Source organism: Pleuronectes platessa, chromosome 20, assembly GCF_947347685.1.
Source record: "Pleuronectes platessa chromosome 20, fPlePla1.1, whole genome shotgun sequence".
Classification (NCBI taxonomy): domain Eukaryota; kingdom Metazoa; phylum Chordata; class Actinopteri; order Pleuronectiformes; family Pleuronectidae; genus Pleuronectes; species Pleuronectes platessa.
In genome coordinates, this window is record NC_070645.1 from 7291863 (window position 1) to 7313461 (window position 21599).

The 21599-nt window shown below is 39.3% G+C and overlaps 1 protein-coding gene across 4 annotated transcripts in view; it reads right to left on the minus strand.

Moving 5' to 3' along the window:
• The window catches only part of LOC128425962 (NEDD4-like E3 ubiquitin-protein ligase WWP1), a 31984-nt gene extending 12031 nt beyond the window's left edge, over nt 1–19953 (minus strand). Inside the window, exons 1-11 of one of the 4 annotated variants that reach the window (XM_053412796.1) lie at nt 19598–19953; nt 12284–12340; nt 10046–10137; nt 9656–9794; nt 8047–8171; nt 7387–7539; nt 7132–7201; nt 4932–5113; nt 3238–3670; nt 3020–3115; nt 1630–1804 (exon numbers count right to left, since the gene is read on the minus strand). In XM_053412796.1, the coding sequence (XP_053268771.1) occupies nt 1630–1804; nt 3020–3115; nt 3238–3670; nt 4932–5113; nt 7132–7201; nt 7387–7539; nt 8047–8171; nt 9656–9794; nt 10046–10115 (1443 nt within the window). In that variant the 5' untranslated portion in view covers nt 10116–10137; nt 12284–12340; nt 19598–19953. Of the gene's footprint in view, nt 1–1629; nt 1805–3019; nt 3116–3237; nt 3671–4931; nt 5114–7131; nt 7205–7386; nt 7540–8046; nt 8172–8592; nt 8633–9655; nt 9796–10045; nt 10138–12283; nt 12341–19597 lie in introns of those variants that run through there. The other 3 variants (XM_053412795.1, XM_053412797.1, XM_053412798.1) reach the window with 3 other exon arrangements.
• Nucleotides 19954–21599: the final 1646 nt, after the last annotated feature.

Genomic DNA, 21599 nt, shown 5'->3' on the forward strand with positions numbered 1-21599 from the left:
TCTCTCCACACCTCCCCTCTCGTATCCGCTCCTGTCTTCTCTTCCTACTCTTCTCAACTCCTCTCCACTCTTCTCCCTTTTCCTCTGTCATCCTCTACTCTTGTATCCTCCTCTTTCATCTTCTCCCCTCTTCTCTTCCTCATCCTGAATCTACAGTGTGTCATTGTCACTCACTCCTGTAATGCATCACACATTTGAGATTATGAGTCTTACGTAGAAGAGGTAATATGCCTACCCTTACTCTGTAAAAGCTTTTGTAAATCAAACTAATGAACCTAAAAGGAAAAACATAAGGCTGGTTCCCCTGTGGTTCCTCAGTACAGCAACCTCAAAAATGTCTCACCCCAAATGTTCCTATTTAGTAGTATCATTTTTTTAAAGTAAAAACGAAAAATCACAAAATAGCTAAAAGTAGATATAAGAATGAATGTTACAAAATTGATCAAGACTAGACTGGTCATGTCAACTAGTATAGAAGTAATGTCACAGCCTAATGTGAAAATGTATTGGTAGTTAGCTAGCAACGCAAGCTAGCAAGATTGCACTGCATGTGCTTGCTAACCATCATTAATGAATCCAAATTCAAAACAAACTCCCCTAAATGTGGTGAATAACACGGTTTTAGGAAAAGTCAATGAGTGAAATACATATGGGGATCGAACATAGTTCTAGTATTTTAAAAGCAAGGTAAAAATTACGTCAACAATTCTAGTGTAAGCTGAAGCTAGCAAGTTGCAGCTTACTAGCTAGCAAGATTGCACAGGTTACTAGCTAACGTTGATAAACCCAGGTTTATCACACAGTTGAAACACAGCTTCTTACATTTGAGGATAAACTTGCATAAGAAGTTTCACTGTAGATGTCAAGGCTCCTGTGTTGGCTGGGAAATGCATGTATTTGACCCTTCTATTGAGATCGCGAGTAATGTTTCTCGGTTATTATTCCCGAAGTCCACCAATCCGAAACTATACTTTTAAAGTCCATATCACCAGGTTGCCTCATCAAATTCCAACATCCAATACACCAGATAGGATGCCAAGAGCATGTTCTACAACATGGGATCATCCATTTCTATCTACAGTAAGAGCTGTTCACATGTAAAGGGTTTTTATAAACTTATCTTAATTCTGTGCTCAATAGTTTCATTTTATTACTATTTTACACATCATCCAATACAATTTTCCAGGATAACTGTTTCAATTTCCATGTAAGTGTTCACTTTTGCTCAGTTTCCATGACTTTTCCAAACCTGGAAAATGAAAAAATAAATTCCATGTTTTCCATGGTTTCCAGGTACCGTGGGAACCCTGTGTGACCTTTCCTATGGCAAGTATGTATAATAAAAAGTCGTAGGAACCATTTCTGAGCTCTAGATATGCACCGGAGTTCTGGATTGCAATAATACAACCAAAATCTTAACCATTACAAAATGTACAGATCAACAGAAAGTAGTGTGTCCCCTCTTTTATATTAGAGAGTGTTTCCATCACTTAAATATAAGTATTAGTCATGTTAATGTGTACGGTATGATGACAAACTCAGTTAATATACTGTAAATTGAATCTGCATTTCACAGGTATGAATAAAACAGTGATTGAGGGGACATGGGTATGGTCAGGAATTACTTACAGAGTAGAGGTATCTCTGGTTGAACTGGTGCATAGCTCCCTGCAGTTGGCTGCGTTGGCTCTGCCACTGCTCAAAGTTGCGGACTGACTCCATGGTGGGACGCTGCCACGTGGTGGTGCGGGTGTTGTGGTCCACATAATAGATTCGGCCCCGGTCATCCACTCGTCGCTCCCAGCTGGCAGAGTGAAGGAGCAGGACAATTGACAAAGACAAACAAAAACAGGCTTGTAAGCAGGTGGCCAGGAGAAGCAAATGTATGTTTTACACAGGTTTAATAAAAGTTCTGGGGTTATTTCAACCTGACATTGATTTATGGGCCATTCAGTCAAATACATTAAAGATGTGGTGTGAACTTCTAGTAAATTGACGCCATTTAATTAAAAAAACAAATCACTAAACTAAAACTCACCTAAAACTAGACTACCTGTCAAATTGTTAGATTTTCAATTAATAAATATGATGGCTAATGAAATTCATGATAATATTATCACAGCATGCAAAGACATTTTTGATATTAAAATTATTATTATTATGATGTCACTCTTAATCATTGTTTATTGTGTACTACTTGTCCACTATTATTGTCTCAATAAAGTCCTCAGATGGAGTTTTTTGGTTATGAAACCATAAGGTTATGAAACGGTTAATCCTGACATCCCTTACAACGATATACAATACCTACTAGGGTTGAGCAGCTACACCGTGATCTTATGATATAAGATTCTTGTAATGATCATAGATGGACCATCTTGCAATGAATATAAATTGTTCTGTTAAATTTAAATTTGACCTGCTTTAGTTTCACACCTGCATTCCCAACTAAAAGTACTCGTAATGCCTCATACGTAAACACACGCACATACACCACTCTGACTGCCCCGTTGTGTGTAGGTGTGTGTAGATGTTCTGCTGATACAGCAACGCAGGGGGGGAGTTTTGGGCAGGCAGAGCATGGAAGTTTACATTAATCAGGTTAATGTTTGTTTTTCCGCGGTTGAAAATAAAACTTTCCGCCTAAATTCCAAGATGATGGATGTAAGCAAGAGAGTGAAAGACAGATCAACTTTGTACATAACCTCCAGTAGACTTGGAATTAATGGAATAAATAACCCTGAGTGTCCTTCAAGGTTACATTACAATTACAATGGACACTCTGCCTTCAGCATCTTTTGAAACACTGAAAATAGTATCAGCTGATTAAATATGTCTTAATCTATGGAGACTAAAAAAACTGAAAGGAAGCCATCTTGTATGAGGGGGTGTTAAGGTGAACATGAATGAATGAATGTGTTTATTTCGGCAAAAAGTAAGAGAGATTGACCTGGTAAAGTTACAGATTCTTATCTCAAAGGTGCCAAGGACAAAGAGTGAGTGAAGGCCAGATACCCACCCTGGTGGTAGTGGCTGTGGTCTCTCCCAAGTAGTGGTCCTGGTGTTGTGGTCTACATAGTACGTTCTCCCATGCGGGTCTTTCCTCTGCTCCCATCTAAAGGATACAACAATTGTTTGATACTTACATGATCTTGGCTAGATCGTCACTTCAAGGTAAATAAATCATCATTAAATAAAATAGATATTTAACATGAAACTGGTGTTGGTCATCTTTACCCTGGTGGTAGAGGATCTGGAGCTCCAGCATTGGGGGTCTGTTGTTGGGGCTTGGCCCCATCTGTAGTTTCGGTGGCACTGCTACTAGGGCTACCACCACCAGCTCCTGAAGCATTTGCTTCTCCAAGTGCTGGGGAGGGAGAGGAAGATGATGAGGTGGCTGTGGTGGTGGTAGCGGTGGTGGCCCCCGTGGTTGATGGGGTTTCTGTGGAGGAAGCAGCAACAGCATTGCTATCAGGAGGTTTAGCAGCAGAGGAGGGGGCTGGAGCCTGTGCGGAGGGTGGCTGAGGCTGAGAGGTGCTGTTTGGTGCTGTGACAGAGTCTGGCGGGACAGCATCTTGACTGCAGTCTTCGTGGTCGTCTGCATGAGACAGTACATCACCCGTTGTAGCAGATGATGGCCCGAGAGCCACGTCACAGGACTCCCCATTGACTGCAGGGCAATTCAGAGGAAGACAATGGTGCAGTTTGAAAGCATGGAATAAACTCTTTCTAAATCCATGACTTGATGTCTGTGATTTGTCTATCTTACAACAAGTCAAGTAGTCTAGGAACCTACATACATGTATATATCAATGCATTCGGATTAAACCATCTGGCTTATTAGCAAGTATTAATCACACATTCACAAAATCGGCTCTCGTTTTTTTAATAGATATATGTTAATAGAGATTAGCCAAAATGTTCTCTTGACCTAAAAGACCCACAAAAAGTTTTGTGTTTTGTGTGGAGAAACATTTGATACTTGTTTCCAGTGTACAGCGAAAAGAAGACAGAAGGTTTGAAAAGAATATTTCCGATGTCAGCTCTGGAAGCCCCAAAATGTTGCCCACTGCCCCCAGAAGCGCATTCCTTGTCAGACAATAGCTGATGGGCTTAGAGATTGATCAGCTAGTGTCTCTGTGAAACTTCTTTACTCTGAGCGGTTGTCTAAAATAAAACTGTGTATGTCAGTGCATGTCTTGGTCTCCGCACCAAAAGTCAGCCTGTACAACTCTCCGTGCTCAATGGAGCAAACTGGTTTTAACCACTGAGTGGATGTTTTTATTTGAAATTCAAACTGGTAATTTCTCAAAATAATGTAGAAACTTACCATGAAATCAAACTATCCGAAGTATTTTAGACTCCTGACAAATGTGACAACCCATTTTTGGCTTTATGAATAACGCATTGATATTCCTCAGCCAAACTCAGCTCAGTGTTACCAGTCTGCTCTTGGTGCTCTGTCTGTCCTCCTCAGCACACTGCACTCGGCTTATTTTCTCTCCACTTTCTTTCTGTCTATCCCTCCAGGGAGTTTTCCACAGAGGTGCTGACAGCAGCAGAGATTACAGGCCCCATTTAATGAAAATGAATCTACTGTTCTTCTGTACTGCTCTGTGCGCTGACTAAGTGAACCATGAAGCACCCTGCCCAGGCAACGCAATAACTACCGGCTGAAAATATGCACGTCCAAGACCGAGATGCTCCGATAGTGGTCATCCGAACTTTATCATATACATTCAGTAAGTATTGTGTCCAGTTCCTAAGTGATTCATATTCAGTGATAGTATCAGTCTGAAGGTGATCATAGTCATAAATGAAGAAAAAAAACACACAAAGCAGTGAAAAGCTCACAAACAAACTGTTTGAATTAAAACACAGGAGTTTTATTTAAGTTACGGCAATTCACACCAGTGATAATTCAAACTCACCGGTCCTACTTTCTGTGTCACTGTCTGAGGGCTGGTGGACTGGGGTGGAGTTGGGTGTGGTGTCTCCATTGAGAATGTGACCGAGGGCAGGGCTACAGGAGGTGGAAGGCACCTGAGCATCCACACCGTTGGAGGCCGAACAAGAATCTGACCTTGGGTCCAAGTCAGTACCATTCACCGTGCTTTAGGTGAGAGAACACAAGCATTTATTAACTCTATACTTTACTTGATATAATTGACATTGTATACAGTTTTGCTAAAATGAAGGTGTAAATTCCTTAAATAAAAGTATATTTATGAAGCCATATTATCCTGGATATCAGTGCTGCCATGTTGAGCTGATGGCGTAATTTGGAGCCAAAGTCTGAGCAGGAGTTCAGACACGGTACTGAGGTCCCGTCGACACAACCGCCTGGCCAATTGAGACAGCTGGCAATAATAAAAGTCTCCCCCACATCTTCACAGCATCAAATTACAAACTAAAACTGTTTTGAAATACATTAGGTTGATAAGGAAACATGTTTGGGATATATTTATTCAGTGTGTAGTTTGATTTTTCTAGGGCTGGCCCCTTTCCTGTCCGCTGACATAAAGGGGGATTATGAGATCTTCTGCAGCCAGCCCTGAGGGGGCTATTGAGATGTGGGCTTCACCTTTGGGAGCTGACCGATGTTTATCTTTGTATACAGTCAAGGGACCGAACTAGGAAAAAAAAAAGATCTGCCATACGAGTCAAATTGAGGTTTAGTCTAGGCCAGGGTGATAACAGAGGACCAGCTGTTCACAAGGGGAGACAATATCAGTACGACGAAGGAAAATCTTAAAAGCTCGCACAGTAGTTTTGAGGATTGGGTAAGACACACTGCATTGGAAGTGATACCAGAAGAAATCCCACCAAATATTACCGCCGTCATGCTGCGTTCACAATTGGAATTCGGATGCAACTGTTTTTGAAGCAAATCAGATGCACAGAGGTTTATTCTCCTGCCATATTAGATATAACTTTAACAAATCGTTTTCCCCTGTCTTCAAATTTGCAGCAGAATTATAACTCGATTTTTCAGACAACACTGTAGGCTGCTGGATGATGCCGAACTGTTGTGCAGAGCCAGGTTACACTACTTTGGCATGACTTTTTATTATATTTGCTTATGCTGCAGGCACTGTCAGTCAAATCTGGTCAAAGACGATGCAGATCAACTGGGTTTCACTGTGTTAAACTCTTGGAATAATATCAACAATGTGTCTTTTTTTCTTCAAAAACTGTTTTTAATTTGGTCATAAATATTTCATGTTGTAGAGAAAGAGTGGTGAACTAATGTAGCAGCTTTTATTCAATTAACTTAATTTTGTAATTGTCACTGACCTCAATGGTCTGATTTAACGCTGTGTTGATTAGCACCTACCTTCCAAACTTATTAAATATAGAGGCAGTCACAATAGCCGCGATTATTTTCAGGCTTTGTAAATCTCAATGCGTGTGCTAAATTTAAGTATTTGCATTTACTCCTCCCAATATATTGCACACTCGGGTAGAAAAACCAGATACTCTATATTCATTAAGGCAAACGCACTAAATGGACAGTGGGTGGTATTCTGCACGCAATCCTCAGTGCGCACCGTTAGTAGATCAGCTTGCATGTTTTTTGCGGGTGAAATCAACTTGGCCAACGTTTTACACGCACAAATCATTAGTAGATCAGGCCCTAAGTTTTTCCTACTTCCCTGCTTGTGCCTTGCAGTCCTCTCAGCAACTGCAATGCAGAGGAGAGGAGAGGAGAGGAGCCAGGCCGCCACAAACATCTTAACCCCCCCCAACCAACCTCTCGTCTGGTGCTACGAGCAGACGCGCCTCCTTTGTGGCTTTCAAATAAAAGTCCTGTTAGCCTCATTGAAGGGCACTTTTACAGTGTGACTGATAACAGAATAAAGCCGGATGAATTTAAGCAGGAGCAGGGGGATAAACCAGATGGAGAGGACACAGAGAGACAAAAGACAGACCTCTGTGATGGCAAAAAAAAGTTGAAAGATGTTTTTAAAAAGATGCACGACAAAAGAAAATGAGTATCATCAGTAAATTGACCTTCATATAATGCATTAGGGCAAATTGTAAGACAATCATGCTAACATACAACTCTTACCTGGCTGTTGGCCTTCTGTTAGCTAAATAAAAAATCTGTAGTTCATTTAGTTTGTTTACCTGTTAGCAGCCCTTGAGGAAGTGGACGATGAGTCTCCATTTTCATGGATGGCATCACCATTCTGCTGGACTTCTGGGAAGAGAATTGGAAGAACAATGTAAAATGTGTACAGTATTTTGTGTCCTTTGCAAAGTTTTTTGGGGCATTTCTCGCTTCTCATTTCTCTTGTCTCCCCTCAGATTGTCATTCACTAGTTATATATGGTACATAAAAAAGAAATCCCAACCAATCCAAAACACAAGTACTGAGCTCACTGGTGCCATTTGCAGTATTGCCGTTGGTAAGCTGTGCTGGTTCCTCCTGGTCGGTAACGGTCAGTCCATCTAGGTAGACAGTCAGCTCCCCCGCAGGCACGATGGCTCCCTTCTGCTCCACACTCAGCTTCAGCACCTCCTTCACATTCTCCACTGCAGAGCCAAAGCAGAGATGTCATGGGATGAGGGATTATAATGTGAATGACACACAACCACAAAAAGCTCAAAGCAATTCATTAGAATATTTGTTGTGTTAATATAAGAATCAAAAGCACACTGATCTGCAGTGTTTGATAGACTACAAACTGGTTTAATAGATTAAGGGTGCCACAATTACTCAACCGGAGGCCAAACAGCAAAACCAAAGCAAATCTTGTGTGCCATCTTTTTAATGATATGATCTGACTTTTCCAAGAATTCTATTGTATTTAATCTAGAATGTTTATTCTGTTTGGACTATAGTAGAGTAAACAGAACATATGATAACAAAGTACAAAGAGCAAAGTAAAAAAAGACAGAACAAATTCAGAATGCATTGCTCTGATGTTGACTAGTCTAATCAAATCCTATCTTTATGGACTTGCTGTTCTCTGGTACTGTAGTAACACATGGCAATATTCTATTACAATACAGTTCAGTTTGTTGGATATTGGATCATACATTTTCTGTCATGCTGCTCCAGTGCTTTCATTAGGTCCAGTGTGGCTTTGCCCAGCAGAGCATCTGCTTTCAAGGTGTTGTGACTCCATACTTTGAAATCCACCTGTGTGTGCGGTGTTACATTCCTAGATGGTCAGGAACACAAAAACAAACAGCAGTAATGGCTATATATTCATCAGACTCGTTTTTGAACATATAAATAGAATATACAAGTTTCCTAGCATCTTGCTGAACTCTACAGATGTTTGGCAAAGCCCAACAATACATTTTGTTTGACAAAGAAATAATGCAAATAAGAATAAAATAACAAAAATAAACCACACACATATTAAGATGCTTCTCGTTCTTCTAAATTACATTTGCATCATATGGTCAAAACAACCAAATAAGTTAAATACCAAGTTTATAGCTGGACTATTCATAGGTAGTCATAGTTGTAATATGAGCCATAATTGAAATAATGGCTCATACTTTCAGTTTCTCCATTTTCTAACCTCTGTTCCCACTTCAAAAAAAATTAGCATGTTGAGCGACTGATGTACTCACACAAGCTGCCTCTTTGGGTTTTCTGTCCTCTCGCACTACACTACACAGGCAGAGTCACCGTATTAATGGTTGATCACGTCAGCCTAGAAAGAAATATCTAGGATAACACCCTAAGCCAGGTTTAGGCCATAGTATACAAAAGATTCACAGAGCGAAGTTAAGACCATGAAGAAAGCAGCACTCTGGCTTGCCAGTGATAATTACCCAATCAAGATAATTAGCATTTACAAGGAGATGTCCTAGGCATTTGGAAAACATTCAGAAGTCAACGAGCTGCAAATGTCTGCTGTGTTCAGGCTGCAGGCCTCAATAGTGTCTCAAATGATACAAAGAGCTCTGTGTGTTGTTGTACAGCATTTGTCCTTGTTCCAATAATTATCAGATGAGCCACCCGAGGGATTTTCTGGTCATATTAAGAATTTCAAAAGAATACATTTCCTAAAACTTGTTTCAAATGCCTTCTGTTTGTTGCATAAAGTATACAGTTCATGTTCACACTAATATAACTCCTCAGAAGGAGGAAAGAACTGTTGCTCTATTTTCAACTGCTTTTTACATGGAAGCAGGCTGTTTGGGATTCCAAACTTTTTCAACGGAAATTCTATTAAACAGGATGTATTTTTGTGTTACTGTGGATTCACATTGTGCCTCATGTTATCCCTGCTAAATAATAAAGGTTGGGTAAAGAGGTTTCATTACTTATTCTCCATCACTCAGTTCGGGACAGCTACATTTCAAAAAAGGAAATAACCAAAGATCTGTTTTACATTTGAAGTCTCTCTCTGAGCAGGTAACTGAAAATGCTCAATAGGTGTGGTGTTTATGTAGAGAATGCAGGAAGCAGCTCACTCACTCACCCTCTCTATATTCACACATTCACATATGGGCTCAATCAGACATGACACAGACTTTGTACTCTGGAGCTGGCAAGGTTAAGTCTGTTTGATGTCCGTGTAATCTGATTTGGACATTAGCGTTCACACATACAGCTGCTTTGGGTAAAGCAGCTTCCGACACACACAGACGGTCAGAATCACACAGTATGCAAATTGATGCATCTTACAGAGTTAGCCTCTCATCCCATTTAGGACTGGAGGAGCTGTGGGACTTTACTGTACGGCGCGACTCCCCCTCCGCTGTCACCTCCACATAAATGGAAGTCCCAAACAGGCTCTTCTTCCTCTTGATCTTGGCACAGGAAACTGGCAGTACATGAGGGAGGCAAAGAAACAAGTGGAGATCTTTACTTTCAACATTTTATATGTTCACTATATAGCAAGCACTTTTTCAGACAGTCATGTGTCATGTTATATATGTTATGGATCCCGTTTAAAAGAAAAAAATATTTTTCACACAGTAATTCCTGTTGACATGGTGTGTCAGCATGAGCACTAAAGGGATTGATACGGTTTAGAGACTCCCACACATCACAGCCTGCTGTGTTTGGACTCACCAATGGCATGAAGTTGTGATGTTCCTCTGTGGTTATGGCTAGACTCTGCTCTGGATGAGGCTGTGGCCATGTCATACACCACAGTGGGAAACCTTCAGAAAACATACACACAACCCGACAGACAAAGTAAGTTAAGTAAATTCAAGTCTCAGTTGATTTTCACAGCATTACCGAAAACATAAGACTTAAACAAAGGGCTGTGTAATCAAATAGCAATTACTATTTCAACATAAAAAATGGTTTAAAAGACAAGAAACACTATAATAATAAAAGCAATAAGACGATAAACAATTATATAAAAAACAACACTCATATGAATGAAAAGCAAAGGTATACAGAAGAGTTTTAAAAAACAGACAGTGCAGAGAAGGCCTGGCCAACAGTGACATTAAGTGGAATGAGAGTATACAAGTCAAGATGAAGTAAGTGCAGGTATGACCTCTTCAAATCATTAAACAATAAAAATGTAACCTTTGATAAGAGCCACAGCTGGATAAAACTGAATTTAATCAACAAATTCAATTTGATCAAGTTAAAATCACTGTTCGATATCATACCAAATTTTGAAGGTGGTACATAGGTCCATCATGGGTACCACCAAAAAATACGGATGTCAGTTTAACTAATTACTATAACAACATTTAAAGTCATCCAAGCTATGATGTATTTTTGTTTAAAAAGCCAAGCCCCTCCTAAACAGTGGAACGAGACGCCATGCTCTAAGGAAAGCTCTTAAAGAGAAACCAGTATTGGCCCGAGAATAGAACCCTGAGGGACTCCACCATAGAGAGGCCCTACGGAGGACACAGAGTCACCAATGCTGACAGAAAAATGGCTGGTAGACAAGTAAGACCTGAATCATTCTAGTGGTGCCTTTCATCCTAACAAGGTGCTCTAGGCGAGAGGTAAGGATCATATTTTTTACTGTGACGAATGCAGCTGTGAGATTTAAAAGCATAAGAATGGTGAAATCCTTTGAGACACTTGCTAATTAAAGATCATTAAAATCTTTTGAAGTTCACTAGAACACCCGAAGAATGCCCTGCATGTTTAAAAAAGATGGATTGAAATCATAAGTAAACTTCAAACACAAAGGGCACATAGCCAGTAAATTCACAAATAAGAAACAGGTGAACTTTCCAGGGCTCAAGGACATTTGAGAAGTCTGAGGACATGCTAGCAACTGCTGTTTGAGCTTGACCCATAATACTGTAAAAATGATATTGATATGATTATATGTTGTTCGTCCCTTTTACAAATGATTAAGGGTTGGCCCCTAAAACTAATTAAATCACTGCTGGCCCAATATCAGTTTAAAACTCTGGTGTAACTGTTTTAGTATACACAGGCAGAAACTTAGACTTAATGATGAAATGATGATGCAGTCATCCACATTTGTTGACTGTTTAGATCTTATCTTAACTACCAGCAGTGAATGAAAAACAGTGCTAACACTTACTGTCAGAAACAGTTCCACTGCTTAGTCCAAGGAAAGAATCCCCTACTTTTTGCCATTTGCGTTCCTTGCTAGTAGCATTTTCAACTAAGCAACCAACTGCAAATAGACAATCTGCTTCCTGTTTACACTGTCACGCGTAGGGAGAGAGAAAGAGAGAGATCGAGCGAGAGCCTTTGAAAACTTGGCATGAGTGGAATCATAAACCCTGAGTGTCCTCAGAAAACACTAACATACTTCATTTGACTTCGGGCACAGTGGTTATATTCATATATCAGTACACTTCATTATGTGGTGTGAGTTGCATCCATATGCTCTAATCAATGGAGAAAAAAAAACATTTAAAAACTTTAAGTTAGAGATCTTATTGAGAAGTGTTAAACATGGGAACATTATGAAACTGTGGCAGAACATATTAAACCATGGCGGCCATATTAATGTAGGTAGGTAATTAATGGAAAAAAACACTGTGGAGGCCTTTTAACCTGTTTATCAAGTTTCATAAACAGCTCTACAGGTCTGTGATGATGAGTGAATCCTCAAGTTATATTGTTTTTTGATTTGATATGCAAGTGTAAAAATGTACGCTTAAATTATTTAAAAAAAACAGGCAATTCATTCTTAATAACACATTTTAATCTAGTCGACTAACAGACCTCAGCTATTTGTGAGAGTTTATTTTGAATGATTTAACACACGTTATATTTACCAATACCGAAATCATTTTGTAATGTATTAATTCTTCTTTAACATAATGCTGAGAAAATATGTTGTATACTTACAACTGGTGTGTGCTGCTTGACCCTCTGGTTCAGCCTACTCCGTGTCCCATGGTTCCTCTGAAACAAAAAAGGATGCAACTCTTAGGACAAAGCAGGCACAACAAGGACCTAACACCGATTTGTTAATCATTCTATAAATGTTGATCTGGGTCAACTTGGGGCATCACTAATCAAAGTCATTAAATGTGGCTTACACATGATTGTGCAGTCAAAATGACTACAAAAAGACTGAGACATATATTGAATGAAGAGCCTCATGCTTTGAAATACATGAATTGCTGAAAGCAAAAAACAGAAAATTGTAAATATGCCAGAAGTAAACTCATAAGTCAGAGTCCCAGTGTGATGACAACAAAGTTATACAGGCAGAAAGTTACGATTTAATGCAATAAGCATAATATTTGTATAACCAGCACAGTAGAAGAGGCTTCCTCGGATATTTGAACTCCCTGTGCATTTGTGTAGTAATGCATTGCAGATGGTCAAACAACTAAAACCTTGCCATCCTCCTCCAAAATATCTTGTGAAGACAGCCGACAATGTAGAAAGATGGGATGTGACAAGTTAATGGATGAAATAAGTCTGGAAATTTCACCATGACCCCCAAGAGTCATACATCACTCTTAAAAATGATGGTATCCATTAAATAAAATATTGCGGAAAAAAAGTTTAATTGCACTAGCTCATAGTTAAGAAACCCTCAACAACTGACAGCAACGTAATCATTGCAAGTCGGCAATATGTACTGCATGTGGTTTGAAGAGAGGAACTTCTCCAAGACTGCAGTTGGACTTGGAGGACATGTCGGGGTGTCCTACACCTACGCTATACCTCATCATGTAGGCTAAAGACCGGTCATACTTTTAACCTATATGGATAATTTTTTAACAGGGTTTAAGTCAAATCTAAACGACAAGTGGATCCTTCCATGCCAGCCACAGCATGTGTGAGATGCAATAATTAGTCACAGAATGTATTAGATGAATACAAAATTAGTTACCAATTACCTTAATAGGTAATTTGATTAGGTCTCTGCACAAAATGTACTATTTCTTAAAATTCATATTTGCAGGTTCTTTTTTTAACAATGATGAAGTGAGTATACTTGGGATCTTGACTGTTTCAGCAAAACAAGAAATTTGAATTGTTCAGTTTCAACTAGCATTTTTTTTTACATTGATCAATTTGAACAGTTTATTTTTAAGCAATTTGCCAATTGTTCTAAATTTATACATGAAGGACTAAATACAATTTATTTTCTTGGGGGAGAAATTAAATTGCCACAAGTCAAAAGGTTATTAACATGCAAAGAAGAACTCTTGAGTAAAAAGTAAGTTGCACAATAATATTTAACAGGTGGTCTATCACCCAAGACACAAAAAATATACAAAAACAATATATTTTACTGAAGTTTCCTGCCTGCTTAATTTATGTGACAGCTCAATCTCTACTTTATTTCGCTGGCTTTTCAAATTGCAACAGAAGCAATAAAAAAGCTGTCAACTGAGAGGAAACACTGTTTACAGCAGTACAACTGCTCACTCTCTTCTAATGCCGTTATTATTGTTACTGGGATGCTCTGGGACTCTGTTGCACTGAAACCTTTCCATTATTATAAAATGTTCTAATGCTGGTAAAAAATGACTAATTGTACATCCACGCTGAAATATAATAATAGTCTACACCTTAGGGGAGACATTTCTGACCACAGAAACTTTTTTCACCACAGAACACCTTTATTGCACAATTGGCAGCTAACATGACTAGGACTGGAGCGACGCATCTACATCATCGATTAAGTAAATACATAGTTTGCGCAACGTATGTCGACACGTCGAATGGAGGGTGGCAGTGCCAAGTCAACCCGTGGATTCACCCAAAGAGCAACCTGAAACGAAAAAGTTGCCATTGATCATCTATCATATGTCACTAATAGGCAGATCGCAGTCTGTAAACGGACCCAGATGCCGTTCTTGAATTGATATTAGATTTTGGACGGGCCGTTTCTATTTTGACCTGCGCAACTTCACATTTTCTCACATTTACAGTAGTCTTATTTTAAACTGTGCGGCTTTTTTTGTCTTTTACGATAGTAAATCCTGGCAGGACATGGTCAAGATTACTTCTCTCACTGAACAAGAGAAAATGGCTTTTCAAAAGCTCTTTATATAGTTTTTAAATGCAAACATAATTTTACTTGAAACGAGAAAAGAATATTTGTTATTATACTAACTCCAGTTCAATGTGAAAATGAATAATCATTGTTGAAATATTATTGAGACAAACAAATATTTGGCACTGAATCAGGACGCATGTCAGAAATTATGATATTTTGGACGTTTGCTTGAGGAAATTTTGTTTTTGATGAATTCATTATTATATTAACCAAGAAATAAAAATGTATCTTTAGTTTAATCGTAAAAAAAAGAATCGATAGGTGCAGCCCTAAACATGAGAAACAGCAGCTAGTAACAGTGATACTGCTAAATTAAGCTATTCACAAAGTTACCTCGACAGGAAGGGAGACGTGACCTTTACGCACACAAAATTCTCAGCTGACTACACTTTACCCAAAACTTACTGAATTCATGTCAGTTTAGTGTTAAATAAGTGAATATGTCGATTCGAGTCATATTCGATTGTCGAGTGAAAAAAGACGGAAAATTTGCCAAATGTCTTTCTTTTGCTAAAATGATCTGAATATGCGCTGCTGAACATTGAAGTAGTCTAAATATGTATTGTTTGAAGTAGGTTATCTTAAACTTAAATGACTTTACGTAAAGTTTTCCTCTAAGTGATCTAGGCAGGCTTCACCAGTGATTGACTATACTGGTTATGCTGGTTGATATTGGTAAAGCAATGACCCTAATACATTACTAATACTTGATTTGGGCACCGCTTGCTCTGTGTTGTCACTGACAATGTGAATTAACTGATACAACAGTGAACATTCCCCTAATGAAAAATAATTAGGGCTGTGAAATGATTACAATTTTTAATCAAATTAATCACAGGTTTCTATGGATTAATCATGATTAATCACATTACCGATTTTTTCGGAATATTTGTGTGAAAACAAGATTTATGACATTTAACTTTTCTTTTGTGCTGCAACTCAGCAGTTCTTCAGCAGTTATCATTGCTTTTCCATATGGAACATTAATATAATCTTCATCCTAAACAGAACTCGGGCTCCTTAGCCATTGTGTGGTTGAATAAAACTTTTTTTTTTAAATTAAACAGAAATTATTTGAGCTTCTTAGCCATAGGATGGTTGACATTTTTTATATTTTTTGTCACACAACCATTAACCACACCATGATACAATCTAATGCCTCTAAAGGCCCTCTTAGCTACTCGGTCTTTAGCCAGTTGGTGAGGCAAACTAACTTGTTCAAATTCTCTGACAGTAAAGCTGACCGCTTCTTTTGCACAATGTGTCCGGCGAGTGAGTCTGGTTTGGCGCATTCCACTTGAACGCCCCTCGCCGACCAACACATGCTTCGCGTTGCGGTGGTTAGGCGGGTATTGCTACGGTGAAACGATAACGTCTTCTCGCAGAGTGTGCATATCACCTTGGTTTTACTGAATGTTTGATCTTTGTTTTTTTGGAACACGATCTTCCCGTCCAGAAGGTCCTCAGGTTCATCAGAATTATCCATGTTGTTTGTTTGTTTGAATGGCAGCTGCCGTCTGACTGCATTAGAGCGGCGACTAGTGCAGAGGCGGCGGAATTGGAAGGTCCTTCTGCGCATGCGTTAAATGCGTTAAAAAAAAAAAACGAATTAATCCTGTAATTTAATCATAACGCGTTAACGCGTTATTTTTCACAGCTCTAAAAATAATATATTTCAAGTCTAAGGTGCCTGTAAGCCTTTGGTTAAATATTATTTTACAAACAACAATAATTTTAATGCGAATGAAGTGCACACTGTATATTCACTGTCTTGAAAATACACAGTTAAATTTAAAACCACATTCAAATACAGAATTGAGTATCTAAAGAACCAAAACACAAAAACTTCTTTCATAAGTAACAGCCTGTAACTCTGCAATTATATCATGATTTTATGTTTCTTATTTCTTATTTTTATTAGGGGCGGATGAGCCTGAAGGACACAGATGTGACGACCATGTGCTGTCTCCAGTGGCAAAGAAGAAAAAATAAACACTGGGTTGTTATGATTATAAAAGCTCAATTCAATCAAAGTCATACCTTAAATATTTTTAATAGTTTCATGAATGCAAGATTTGATTAAACTGTTGCTTGTGGAGTGTTAATCAATAGTTTTTGATATATAAAATTGTTAAGACTAAATGTACATCCTAGAAAGATAAGAATTTGTTAATGTATCAAATTCTTCAATGGACCTAGCGTTCCGTGTGAGGATTTTTTGGACAATTCTTTAAAACCTATGGAGGTCATTCAATGAGAAACTAGATCTGCTCACTGAGTGCTCATTCAGGCCCCTGTGAGACATAATTTATGTGGGATGTTGTAACATCCGAGGACGTCTTGTGTAGACTGTAATTCACATCGCTAGCTGATTAGCAACACAGCGTAGCAATCAGCCATACTTCTCAGCCTCAGTTAGCGAAGTAGCGTCAAGCTAGGTGGGTCTGTTTCAGCAACCAGCATTCATTTGACCAAGCTCAGCTACACACACACTGAGGTCCCTACTTTGAACTTCAATACTGCACTTTGGAAACCTGTGGGTGACGTCACAGAAGCCTGAAATTTAGCTTTTTGCCATGGCATTGTTTCAGTATCGTATAAAGTTATCTAAGTCAGAAGTGTGTATCATGACAGCACTGCAATAAATATTATTAAGGTCTTAAAGTGTCCACATATTTAACAATTTACACACCAACACACACAACCAGGCCTATACACATAATATCAGGGTTCCCCACTTCATCGCTTACATGAACAGGATTGAAATATCTTTTCAAGCATACACAACACATCGATAAAATATGGAAAAAACTAACGAAAAACAAGTCATGGTCTCAATAAATGTTATGATATAAGGCGTCAGGAGGTTTTCATCAGTCCATCTAGCCCACATAGAGTTTCACTACAGCAAATTTCTGATTACTTCACAGTTTAGCCTCAGTAAAGAGACAGGGATAGTGCCTTTAAATGTCTCTATATAAAGGGAAAGTGTCAGTTTGTCACCGAGCTCTCCTCCTAGGTTTTTGATACACATTACTATTCCTTATGTTGGTATTACACACCAGTATCACACAGTGGTGGCAGGCTATTACTCTTTCCTTTCAAAAGGTGAAAGGAACAAATTTAAGAGCCATCCAGCAAGAGTTGTTTCTTAAGTGAAAGCTTCTTGTTTGCATCTACCTACCAGTGTGGCAACAAACTAAACACCAACCAGGAAGCTAACTATTGGTCCTAAAATACAATAATGAGGAGTGTACAGAAACCCTCCTCAGCCACTGAAATAAGTGTTTGACCATTTTGTTTCCCATATCCACAAAAGCTGGATGGAGACAGCCTGGGCTTAACCTTTATTGAAGGTGATTCCCATCAGGTGTTGACTGAAGCTGGGCTCAGGCTGCAGGAATTTCAGGCGACTAGGTCTCTGTGAGAGTCAAAGGAGGATCCTTGGTCGCTACTGATGTTCAACCCAAATATTAGCCGTTCTTGGCTGTGAACCGCCCACAGAGTCATAGGGGCCGCCCTGATAATTATCAAAAATGTTGATATTCATGATTTCAAATTGGGATGATTACCTCAGTAGTTTAAGAGTGGAACCAAGCTTTTGAAACAGGGACCACAAAACAAACTACTGTAAGTGTAGTGGACAGCTCAGTTGCAGGAAAGGCATGTCGAGATGTTCGTCTACACATATTAAACTGACAATTAAAATCCCCCCCCCCCCAGTTCTCACTGAAAAAATAAGACAGGCCATGTTGACCTAGTCACACCAACCATTTTCTCATTCATATTTCATAAATTGTTCTGCTTTGGATTTATATCACTGCAACCGAGCAAGGAGTCCCAACAAGCCAGTTACCATTGTGTTTGTTTTGCACCCTTTTCTTCATGAGATCATGTCAGATATGTGACATGAGGAGGTGCGTCACTAATGGGCTGGAGTGATGAGCTTAACAACATCCTGTAGTGGGTGTTGTGGCATTATTTTCAACTCTTGTAGCGTGTGCATGTTTGTGATTAGAGAGAGGAATAACTGCGAAGATTCCCCTCTAGTGTGTGACAGAAAATCGGCCTGGATTTTAGCCCTCCTGTAATCTGAGCCCAGTTTAAGTCCATATTTACTGGGTTACCACTGTGCTATCCCGTCTTTGCATTTGTGGGACTCTTACAGTGCAAGTGTTACATTGTTCCTGTCCAATATTTATAGAAGGGGCGCTACTGATATGTTGTAGCAATGATGTATTAAATAGCAGCATGCCAGCCTCTTCACAGGCCTAGGTTTACCTGTCTTATCTCAGGTATTGTGCACAAACACCAGACACAAAATATCAACGCCTCTAAAAGTTAGAAGATGTCCCATGTTTTTTTCGTCATGTCAAAATCCGGTAAACAACAGCATAGATAATTCAGTAATAAGGGAGTAGGTTGTCTACACCTTCAAACTATCCCTAGCTTACAAAAGCATGTTATTTCAAACGATAACACTGATCATAAACACACTAACTCAGGCTTGATTAACGCACACCGACTAACTTTGGATAATCCACCGACTTGCTAATGTTAGCTCATAAACTAACTACTAGCCTCCGTGTGGTAAACGTATACAATCTTGGCCAGTGTTTTGTAAACTTGCGTTCGCATACGTGCATCATCTGTCAGATGAGGCAGGCTAACTACATGTAGCCATGTACTGACACCAGCCAGCATCTACAGCTGAAGTCAGCTAGCTGAGCTATCAATAAACTACCAGTTAGCTACAGAGCAAAATAACCGTTCACTGTTGTTTGTTGGAGTACCTAGCTTAACGCTAGCTGCCCCAACTAGCGTTACGATATCCAGATGGCTAACCAGATAACACCGTCTTCACACAAATTAAACAACACAATGTGTTGGTTCAATCTTTGAGAACACAACAGACACGGCTAGTTTAGCAAGCGAACGTCACACACTTAGCTATTATCCGACTGCTGCCAGCTAGCCGACGTGCTAGCTGACTTAGCTACTTAGCAGCCGTGCGAATTGTCCGCCATCGCGGAGCTAGTCAGTTTGGTTCACGTTAACTCAGACGTGGCATCAATTCTTTCTGACACCGAGAGGAAGTTGTTTGTTTGAGCCGGACGAGCGGTGGTGTGTTAGCTTACCCGTGAGCCCCACGTCCTGCCCACACTGCGTGTCTCTGCGGCTCTCTCAACGTGACTGTTGTCGGTAAAGTACCCAACCAGACAGGCCCCACAGTCCGCTACGGGTCTCTTGCCATCTCTGATGCAGAAGCCTCCGACCGGCGAACCGTCGGGCGACAGGCGCGCCACCCCAAATACTGCTGTGTAATAACACGGGGCACGAGTCAGCCCCAGTCAACACTGGACATCTATGTGTGTCGTGTTGTTCCTGCAAAACAACAGAAACAACACGGTCGGATCATGGGAGTGCTTAATAACAAGTGTGTAAACTATGACACTTTGCATCTCCCATTAGTGAATCAAGTTTTACTGTCAATGTTTGTCTCAAATCTCAAGACTTGTTTTTATCTCTCATCATTCAACAGTTCACACTTTCAGTTTCTCCTGTAGCATATTATAGTGGTTTCCAGGCGTAGTGATCAGGAGCCCAGGGGGTCTCAAAGTGCATCTGAGGGGTCACAAGGAATAAATAAATAATATTAATATCTTTCTGCTTTGACAGCAAAGTAAGAAAGTCAATATCTAAAGTAAACACTTAATCGTTCTTTTACTGGCTTGTTGATGAGATATTAGCACATTAGACGACTGACTGCTTACTGCAGTTTGTCTTTGTTTTTTTTTTACTGGATTTGCTTTGTCTCATATGTTGTGTTGCTAGTTATTGCTATCCATTGTACCTGTCTGAATATTAGCCTGTATATATTGCTTGTATGTGTTGACTACAACAATAACTTTATTAAAATTTTAGGTTGCCGTTTTAAAAACTGGCCAGGGACAACAGATTACAATTTCGCCTGTTTAGCTAACTCTGCCTCATTTACAGTCACTTTGCTGTTGATGAATGAGCATTGACCTTGTCAAATAAATTAAATTTATGAAAATTAAATATAAGACAATTAATAGTCAGGAGGATGCAATGTGACAAGGAGGCCAGACAACCACGTTTAGGTGATGGGAAACAAAGTAGTGTTCAAATAAATGAATAAATATGGAGCTGGGCCACATGAAAACTTGAATACATAATATGATAATAAATGTCAAATAAAAGATGAAAAGAAAACAATCAAAACAGTAAAAACACAACATCACACGAAAGCAAGTCTATTAAAATGGGTTTAAGCAGTGATTAAAAAGTCACTGACTCCACGTGCCATATCTCCTCAGGAAGGCCGTTCCAAGCCGCGGGGCCCTGATGGCAAAAGCAAGGTCACCTTTAGTTTTTCCACCTCGAAGTTGGAACAGCCAGCAGGGCTCCACCTAAGGATCTAAGGCTGCCTGCAGGCACATACGAGGTCAACAATTCTGTGATGTTGCTCAGGGCCAGAACCTTGCTTGCTTTACAGAGTGATCAGTTAAATCTTAAAATCAATTATCAAATGGAGGTAGAGAAAATGGAGAGAAGCAAGGATCTAGGTGATGTTGCCTTTAAGACTTTTAAGAAATAAATAAAACTAATAATATCTTGTGCTCAAAAGTGTGCTTATCATCTGACTTATACACATTTTTTGCTTTCATCAATGAAATAATGACAAAGGTTTCTTCCCCAAGATCCTTCTGGTTAAACTATTCATTTCTTTACTAAAGGAACACTATATTTTCTAGAATAACATAATAAAACCGCACTGCACTTTATAAAAAGGGGCATTCTAGCAGAGGCCATTAAGTTTTTACATTTCACAAAGAGGTATTGACTTCTCTTTTACTCTGCCGTGGAGGGTTATGTTATGGTCTGGCATATTGAATAGAAGTTTCTAAGGTACAAATTTCGATATTATAACCTGGGGCCTTTGTGTGTTTTGTGTCTTCCAGCAAAAGCATTGCAAGTGTAAACTCTAATTTCCTAAGTCATCATGTCTGAGGTTGATAATCCATAGTTTACTGTGAGGCTCATAGCATCAGTCAACAAAATCTTGTATATTCAAATCGTCTGCAGAGGATGAAACCCCACTGGAACAAATGGGAA